This window comes from Epinephelus moara, chromosome 1, assembly GCF_006386435.1.
Source record: "Epinephelus moara isolate mb chromosome 1, YSFRI_EMoa_1.0, whole genome shotgun sequence".
Lineage (NCBI taxonomy): Eukaryota > Metazoa > Chordata > Actinopteri > Perciformes > Serranidae > Epinephelus > Epinephelus moara.
This window is the reverse complement of record NC_065506.1, coordinates 6,889,942-6,899,139: the sequence shown is the minus strand read 5'-3', so window position 1 is coordinate 6,899,139 and position 9,198 is coordinate 6,889,942. Positions and strand designations below refer to the sequence as shown.

General features: G+C 40.1%; 1 protein-coding gene across 3 annotated transcripts in view; it reads right to left on the bottom strand.

The window, feature by feature from the left end:
- Positions 1-9,198, bottom strand: part of LOC126390217 (AP-2 complex subunit alpha-2) — a 24,865-nt gene that overhangs the window by 11,934 nt on the left and 3,733 nt on the right. For all 3 annotated transcript variants that reach the window (XM_050044427.1, XM_050044446.1, XM_050044437.1), the window contains 10 exons: positions 8,368-8,510; positions 8,013-8,206; positions 6,425-6,554; positions 5,851-5,952; positions 5,647-5,755; positions 4,003-4,153; positions 3,452-3,620; positions 2,410-2,547; positions 2,144-2,326; positions 652-749 (listed from right to left, as the gene is read on the bottom strand). In XM_050044427.1, coding sequence (XP_049900384.1) covers positions 652-749; positions 2,144-2,326; positions 2,410-2,547; positions 3,452-3,620; positions 4,003-4,153; positions 5,647-5,755; positions 5,851-5,952; positions 6,425-6,554; positions 8,013-8,206; positions 8,368-8,510 — 1,417 coding nt within the window. The remainder of the gene's footprint in view (positions 1-651; positions 750-2,143; positions 2,327-2,409; positions 2,548-3,451; positions 3,621-4,002; positions 4,154-5,646; positions 5,756-5,850; positions 5,953-6,424; positions 6,555-8,012; positions 8,207-8,367; positions 8,511-9,198) is intronic.

Here is a 9,198-nt window from a genome sequence, read left to right as displayed (position 1 = left end):
AGGAAAATAAATTATACATTCATGGATACTTTTTGTCAAAGCTTGAATGCCAAGAAAATTTAATACTTTATAAAATCGCGATTAAGACTTTTTAATACTTTTTAAGGGCCTTTATTTTCCAACATTTGATTTATCAACTTTTAATACTTTTTAAGACCCCGCGGACACCCTGAAGATGAAGTCAATATTGCCCCAGTATATTAAGCTCTTCTGCTTCTTTCCTATGCTAAACACAGCACCATGTTTAGTTTTAAGACAACATTTTGGTGTCAGCAGCATTTGTTTAAAGCTTTGGTTAACACTTATTAGAAATAAACATATTTTTGCACTCAGCCTAGTTGTATCCGGCCATAAAGATATTGTTAGCTTAATATAAAGGAAGTTTAACAGAAGGAAAAGTCCTGGCGAAAACACTAACAGTGAAGTCTAAAACAGGAAAGAGAAATTGCTATGAAATTTTCAAAAGTCATTTTCAATGCTATGGGCACTAAAAACAAAAATGAATTCAGATGTCTCAAAACCTGGACAAAAAAAAAAAAAGTTTTTGAAGATTGGACAAACATATCCTGTGCTGAAACATTAACTGAACTAAAAACATGACTTTGACATGACTTTCAAAACAGTGGAATCGACTATGTGGGTGATGTTTACCTGGAGCGCGAGTCACCTGCAATTAGGTTGCCAAACTCTCCAAGGATGTAACCTCCCACTTTAACCAGGTTCTCATGGCAGGCGGGAGCCTGTAGCGCCTGTAAGTGTTCACAAAGCATGACAGCATTGGGTTAGGAATATCTACTACTTGATTATTCAGGTGCACAGTGCACACATAGGGGCGAATTCACAAAGAATAGAGCGTGGCCTCTGATAGCATCATGAATTGCACATCACTTGTAAGCCGTATCTGCCCCGTCTCAAGGTCTGATTCACAAAACATATTGCACTAACAATATCACAGTGCAACACGCCCATAAGATGTTGCTGCTGAGTGCAAATTTTTGGTGTCTGGTTGCAGTTATCTATGTGCCAAGGTATAAATGTTGCCTTTGCGCCAAGAGCACAGTAGGCAGGACATTCAAAGGCAGAGAGAAAAGGAAAATTGAAATTCTAAGGCAACGAACTACAAGTCCTGACTGACAAGGTGCAGAAGCACTCCTCAAAACTTCAGGCAAGAAATGTAAATGTGACAGAAAAAAACATATTTGGGATTTAATATCCAAGTCTGTCAGTGCACTCCAGTTAACACCAACTCTCTGAAGACGCTATTAATTTCACTGTAACTGTGTGTAACTATGAGAACTGATCTTTGTGAATTGGACTGTTTTTGCACTGAGGCTCATTTACATAGAAAGGGGCCACTTCTCCACAAACGTATGCATATTACCTAATTTAAATATGTGTCAATAGCACAGGAGCACTGAAACACTATTTGCTTGGCAGCGCAGTTAAGTTTGCATTTCCCCCTTTGCAGGTGCTTTGAGAATTACACGTTTTCTTTTTGTCTTATTTGTGCAGGTTTAGCCCCCCAAAAGTTGTGCTTTATACCCATTGTGAATTCGCCTGTGAATGTAAAGCAGGTTGACATATGTGAAGAAATTTGCTGAATAACTTTGCATTTTGAAAAAAATGGATCACAACTTAACTTTAATGGCTTTCTATAATATTCTATAATGACTCGCTCCTTCCTTGTGTGGTTCAAGTGTTTAAACAGAGCACTATGAGTCATGTGTGGCAGTTCATGCATTCAGAGCAACCCAAGGTTTGGAAATCACCTTGTTCATACCTATCCATTAAAAAAAATGTCTGAACAGCTCAGGACATTCATAGTTGCAGCACTATAAACGTAGCATGTTAGTCTGGGTGACCTGTCGATAGAATGGAAAAAGACATTGCTGTTTTTAAATGTGCAGGCCCATGTGAGGCCTGGGGACGGGCTTGCCATTTTCAGCATTTGTGAATGAACCTACGTATGGATTCTCACAGTGTAATCAGTTGTAGCCAATTCCCATTTAGCCCTCATTTAATTTTCTTGGTGCCCACATGGACAAGTTTGCTAAGAGAAGTGCCCTTATAACAAAGAGGCAGATGCTGAGGGGTCACACTGGCAGTCACACTGATCTGTGATGGCATTAATCTTCATGCCTACCTCAAAGACGGTTTTGGCTGCGTAGCCTTGGACATCATCTCGGTTTATGACAATTTGGATGACACGATACCACACCTCCTCACTGACATAGTCACCAGCAATGCGGATGAGGTTGAGAATGGTGTCCACGTACCAGGTGTAGTCCACAGCATACTTTTCTGCCAGGATAGCCACCTTGAGCACCTGATGTTGAAAAGAAACTGTCTGAGTTGAAGAGCTGCACACAGAGGAATTAAATGGTGAACAGGCCTGTACTGATGACCCACTATTTCCTCTCTGATTGAGTAGTCGGCGTTCTCCAGGTAGCTGAGCATCTCTGCCACGATTTGCTTGGCATTGCTGCGGTCACACATAGCATAGAGCAGATCCACAGCCCGCTGGCGAACACTCACATCTCGCTCTGTCTGTATATAAAACAAACATGAACAGAATATAGGACTAAATGTCTCTGGCAGGTTTTATCAGCTAGCATGTGATAGTGTTGTACGCAGACATTAGGGCATAAAATGAGCGATATGTTGACTATTGCATATCTGTCAATGCTGGAAAAAAAGATTAAAGAGAATTGCTGAAATTGTTTCCAAAAGGTGCTTGAGTAACATTTAGGATCATAAGTGTCACAGACATCATCCACAATATGGATAATGTGAACATGGAAAACAGCTGAAAATGAGTTATGGCCATCCTGGGTGGATGGTTTGGTTCAGTAATTCATGTCCTTCCTAATTTCTGATTATTACATTATATCGTCATATTAAAATGTGCCTTTTCTGTGATTGCAGTGGGTATGATTACAACCTCCTGGATTACTTCTAGGCATTGGAAAGTAGCTAAAGCTCCAGAAAAGACTGGGTAGGAGACAGAATTCCATAAGCATGACAATTCCATGCTCAATCACAGCTAAGAACCTCCACTGTGGGCTGATTATTCTTACTAACTTGCCAACCATCAAAGTATGTTATCAAAAGTTCATCACTGTTGCGTTTTCTCCCACTATTACAAGTCACATAACCTGCAGCCTACCAGGAATCCTCTGGACTGTCTCTAACTTCTCTCAAACTCAGGAGCTACTCCTAGTGCTAAAAGGCTTTGTAAATCACTCTTTAAGACCAAAAGCTCCACCCAATAACTTATTTTAGAAGGTAACTATCAATTAATAATCTGAAAAAGTGCATAACAATCCTAGTAGTAAATGTCAGATTTCATAGCTCCCCACTGTTCAGATGTATTAAAAAACAACAACCAAGCAACCACCAGGTTCATCATTTTCACATTAACCAAAGTAAAAAGAACTGATGAAGGACTCACCTTAAGAGCGTTGATCACAGTGTCTATGTGCGTCTTTACTGCCTCGTGAGAAAACTCTGAGCTGGCCAGTGTGCACATGCTCTCCAAAGCCAAATAACGGAGATTGGTTTCCCTGTGCTGTAGAAACTGGCCTAGCTGGTTGCAGGCTCGTACCAACAGGGTGGGCTCACTGAGAGACAAGACACAACAACTAGCTGTAGTGTCCAAATGCCAGCACACATTTCATCACCCAAATGATACACAACAGAGGAATGTGAACTCATGACAACTGGGTTTGCTCTGTAACTTTGATGTGACGTGTGAAGACACTCTTGGTGTTTTTAATGCAGCATTACAGTCCAGTGCCTGCTACAACTGAACTGATGTAATACAAGACGGTGGAACTTAACACTGTTTTCTAAAAGTCTACCCAGTAGGCTAATGGTAAAATTACCCCGATAATGAACCAGTGTGTCTGGATTTTTCTCAAACTAGAACACATCTCTGCAATTCCGAGATATTCCAAGAATTCAATGAGCAGCTGAAAGCTCTTCACAGTGAATATCACCAACCTGTCATGATGTATGATGAGGGAGATGGCTTCAAACAGAACAGCATTCTTTGCGTTGGAGTGCTGGACCTTCTTGGACTTGGGTGGCTCCTGGGCTTTGTTGAGGATGGTCTCCAGACACTCTGTCAGACGACTACGCAGCGCTGCATCCTCTACAACAATAAAGATTATGTTCTTAGAACCTCCTAGACTTTTACTCTCATCACATATCTATATACATGTTGTTATATTACAATGAATCAAATCACTCTATGTATTGTCACATTACATGGAGAGACGTTACAGACTTCCATGCCTATGTTGCTGTTTTTTTTGTTGTTGTTGTTTGCTGGATGTCTAACTAAACTCAGGGAATGTTTTTTGCCACCTAATCATCCAAAAGAAATAGACAAACTAATATATTATATCAAGACTGATTGCTAAAGGGTTTTTTGCATTTTACATTTTGTACTCTGGTGCCATCTAGTGTCAGAAGTCACTTCATGCAACTATGTTCAAGGGTGGAAATGATAGCAACTATTCAAAGCATTCTAGTTTTCTACAAGTTAGATACACTATGGGAATAAACATCTCACAAACAATGCTTACACCAAGCACTGGGCAAAGAATACAGCGGTTCAATTTTTTGACCAGTGTTCTTATTCTCTTCCTTCCTGAGTGTAAGATAAGATGATTATCACCGATATCATGCCTGTGTGTTTAAATACAAAGATGAAGTCAAGATGTGTTTCTCTTAGCTTAGCATAAAGACTGGAGGTAGAGGTACATACAGTGGCTCTGCCAAAGTGAAAAAATACACTTCCCTACACCTCTAGCACAGCCTCACTTACATGATGTACCTTGTTTATTCAACCTCTGAACAGAAATGTACAAGGGATCATTTGTAATTTGGGGAGGATTTATTTAATACATTGACACAGTATGTCTGTCCAACTGGAATGATTGGTAAGCACAAGTGAAAAGCATTTCAAAATAAGTGTTGAAAACAAAAGGAACTGGATTCAGGAAGTGTGGTAAATAATACAATTACCCTTAGGGGTCATAAATGTGTTTGAAAAAGGTGACAATGACTTAAGGAGTAGGTTCAGTGTAATGTTTCACTGATTTCAATCCAATAAACCAAATGAAATGAATCTATGTCTACATGTCAACAGCCTTAACTGCAACACACAACAGTGCTGCTTACCCAACTGATACTAGCCACACAAAGAGTTGTCAATTTATGGTAAAGTTAAGGATATCAAATCTGGAAAGCAAATCAGTCCCTCCATGATGCAGCAATGGCAACAGTTAATTCAAATTCTGCCAATCCCTGTAAATTCTGCTTGACCTTGCAATTTTGTCCAATCACTGCAACTGTACCACAAATGTGACTGTTTAAAATGGGTAAAGTCTCATTTCATTGTTGAGCTGCATGCAGCGTATTGATTCACTCAGTCCCTCATTGCCCTGCCCTGTCAACGCAAATGTGCACTGCTGATGCTCTGATACGTGCAGCCTGAACACGTGCAGAGGCATAAATATGTGTCATTGTCAGTCCTGTTCCATAAGAGTTCCACTAGTCACTTGTCAGGTGACGGGACTGTATGTTTCTACACTGGATCATAATTTCTCGAGCAGAAAACAAGACTGTACTGTACCATACCAGGTGGAGGGTAGCACTGAAGCAGGCGCAGCAATTTGACAGACAACCACGGTGCAGCAACAAAGTAGTATGTATAGTCCTGTAGGTCTATGGACGCAGAAGTCACAATCTGGACAAGCAAGAACAAGATAACACATCAGTACATGTTGAAATCAGATTTTACCTTTGACCTGGTATCCTGTGAAGTTACAGAAAGACACCCACCCTACTGAGCCTGGCCACAGCCAGTGAGATGGATGTTTTGAAGTCCTCTGGACTCTTCTGGACTAGTGTGGTAATAAGGCTGGTAGCTGCTGTAACCACTCCCTGACAACAGACAGACAAACCTTTACAATGACATTAGAGAACAACTGACAATAGTATTTCATCATCCAAGGGAATTGTATTTTGGGTTCACAGCAATTAGAGAGAGTGAGCTGGCCAAACAAAACAGACACTTCATTCCAAATCCGACTACACAATAATTCTGTGGTGTATGTACTGCATACTTATTGTCATTGTGTACAGTTTAGCAGCTAGTATACAAAAAAAATTCACACATATTACATTTTATACTAAACAATACAGTACATACAAACTTTTTCCAGCTGTGAGCAACTCCATTTCATTTGTTCATTTCCTTGTGGGATAATATCAACAGCACACTCCACCATATTCTGTGTGCATATGGTCTGCTTTGGATTTATTTTGTCACTTCACTGGTGTGAGTACACTACACACTCAAAGCCTGCTTAGAATCAGTATGTAGTATGGAGTCGTGACACGGGTACAGTCTTACTAGGTGTTGATCATTAAGCAGGTGGACTACTCGTGCTGTCCATTCACCCATGGGCACCAGGTCAGGAGAGGTCCTGTTGAGTCGTAGCAGACACAGTGCCGCACTCTGCTTCACGCTGTCCATCGTGTCCCTGTTAGAGTCAAGTACATCTTGACCTCATTGAATACATCTTCAGTCATCATAATCCAACACATAAATACAATTCAAATGACTCAATTCAGACAACTGATTTTAGATTTAAATATGCAATGTTTAATCCTGTGAGTTCAAGTGATTTCTCCTGAATCGGCACCATTTAAAAATGAAAAACCTTTCATAAATATAAATGAGGCTTTTTTAAAGATACTTTCTGGCCTTAAATTTTTAAAATATAATTTTAAGCCTTCTAAGGCTTTTTGAGGTACTGCAAATACCCTGCTCCGATACAGCAAGAGGAGAGCTGTCAGTAGATGGAGAGAGACATGTTGACATACATGCATGCATTGTTTCCTGTAAATCCATCCTGCAATGTGAAGTCAATTTCAGTCTCACACAGGATTGGCAGATTGCACCACTTACAATAAAACCACTTTTTAAATCCCAGTTCAGACCAATGATTTGCGACGAGACTAAACCATTTTAAAGCGTGTCACCTGTTTCAACAGCCAATCAGCTTACAGTGAAGTCTGCTGGTCAAGTCAAAATGACAGCAGACGGCTTGTTCGCTTGCTGCAGCAGATGCTCTGTCTCCGCCAAGCCCTCTGTTTCTGTCCTCACGGTGTGACAATGTGGGACGGTGGTGTTGCTGCTTGCTAAATGTGCTGCCCACTGCCACACACGCGCGCACGCACACACACACACACACACACACACACTCTCTCATTGACTGATTAATTGGCACTGGTTATTCATATTATTGTGGCGTATTTACTATGAATACAGTCCATGTGATGCTCGTTTTATGTTTTTGCCATTTCATCACCACATTTCTCACTATCACTATCCTCATTCATGCTTTAAGAAGCTACAAATTTTATTCAGCCACAAAATAAGCCTGAAAAGATGGAAATCAGAACAGAGGTACAGAGAGTTGTTGCATAGAGATGACACACTGTCTCATCTAGTTGCATTGGAGTGAACCGGCAGGTTTTTAGAACGTTGCAGAATGGCATATTGCAAGTAGCTGCCTGTTTCAACTTGTCTCATTGCGAATCTTTGGTCTGAACTAGGCATAAGATTCAATTATAGAATGTAAATACAATGAATAGCTATTGCAGAACAAATGCTGCGCATACCTAGAAATCAGGTCTGAAATAATGACGATCTTATGGATTATAACTATAATTCAAAAGCTGATTTGAATGCCCGTGTGTGTGCGTTTGCTTTTGCTATGAGAACGAAAATTCTTACATTCTCTTACATTCTTAATTTCTTATTTTGTCAGATGCTCTTTAAATTTAACCAAGAGCTACAAGTGTCCCAAACTGACAATAAACTATTGACTAACATCTAAAATTTTCCATCAGTTGTTTTTTTTATGGCTAACTGTAACAACTTCATTGCTTGTTTGAGACTTAGAGTTAAAATGCACCAATGTTTATGTACAAACCCTGCCACCAAGATGCTGGGAATTTGAGAAGCAAAAGCCTCAGCCATTTCTCTGCTGCCCACATTGGCAATGCAGTGCAGAGCCAGGTTCATGAAGGTCGGGTTGCGGCTAGCCAGGTCATTCTTGATGGCATTATTAATTAGACGGATCAGGTCGCTGTTAGAGTTAACCAGCACTGAGATGAACAGGTAACCCTGAAAGGGGACATGGGAAAACAGTTTTTAGTGTGAGTCCACCATGTAAAGGAGAAACAATATATGTCGGTGCATTTGTATACCCCTTAATGCTCACCCCTTCACACAAACATATATGCATGACAACTTAAGACACTGGATAAACATGAGGACAAACTTACAATTTGTTTCTCTGTGTACTTGTTGGAGCTGAGGAGGTTGACAGCCTCCATGTGTCCAAAGTCGATATCATGGCCCAGAAGAAAGATGAAGAGCAGCTTGCAGACATATTTTTTTTTACTGTAGCCATCAAGAGCTTTGTCTCCTGTACACACACACACACACACACACACACACACACACACACACACAAAGATGGACTTGAATGTGACATGAAGTTACAAATGCAGTGATATCAATGGTCTGACATTGCCCAAAGTAAGAACAGTGGGCATTTCGTCATTTTATATTAAACTGCTGAGCAGTGGAGGAATAGAGGCAGAGGGGAATTCAGCTGATCGCAATTTTTTATGGTGAAATAATTAATGGTCATTTTTTGTAATTACAGTATCAAATGGGTTTACAGGGTTCATAAAGAGTAGATGTTGATATATCTTATTTGTTTATGTTTTATCTTATAGATGTTTTTTTCTTTTTATTTCTTTTCTCTTAAGTGCTTCTTAGTGTTTCAAGAAGATCCAAGCTTTCATTTTACTTTGGTAAATAAAAGTTAGTCTGAACTGGATTATTTCTTTTGTGGAAAATGATTGCTATAATTGAGCTGACAAACACAGCAGTGATTGCTGGAATTTGTGTTAATACTTGTAGTGCTGCACGATTAATCTAATCGCAATCGCAATCGCGATGTGAGGCTGTGCGATTACATAACCGCATAAAAGGCTGCGATTTGCGATTTAATGTAGGCTAAATAAATGTTAACGTGTGTGCCTGTGAACGTGACTGCCTCTCCTGTAGTGTGTAGAGTTTGTTGACATCACGCCCACAAGCTATCC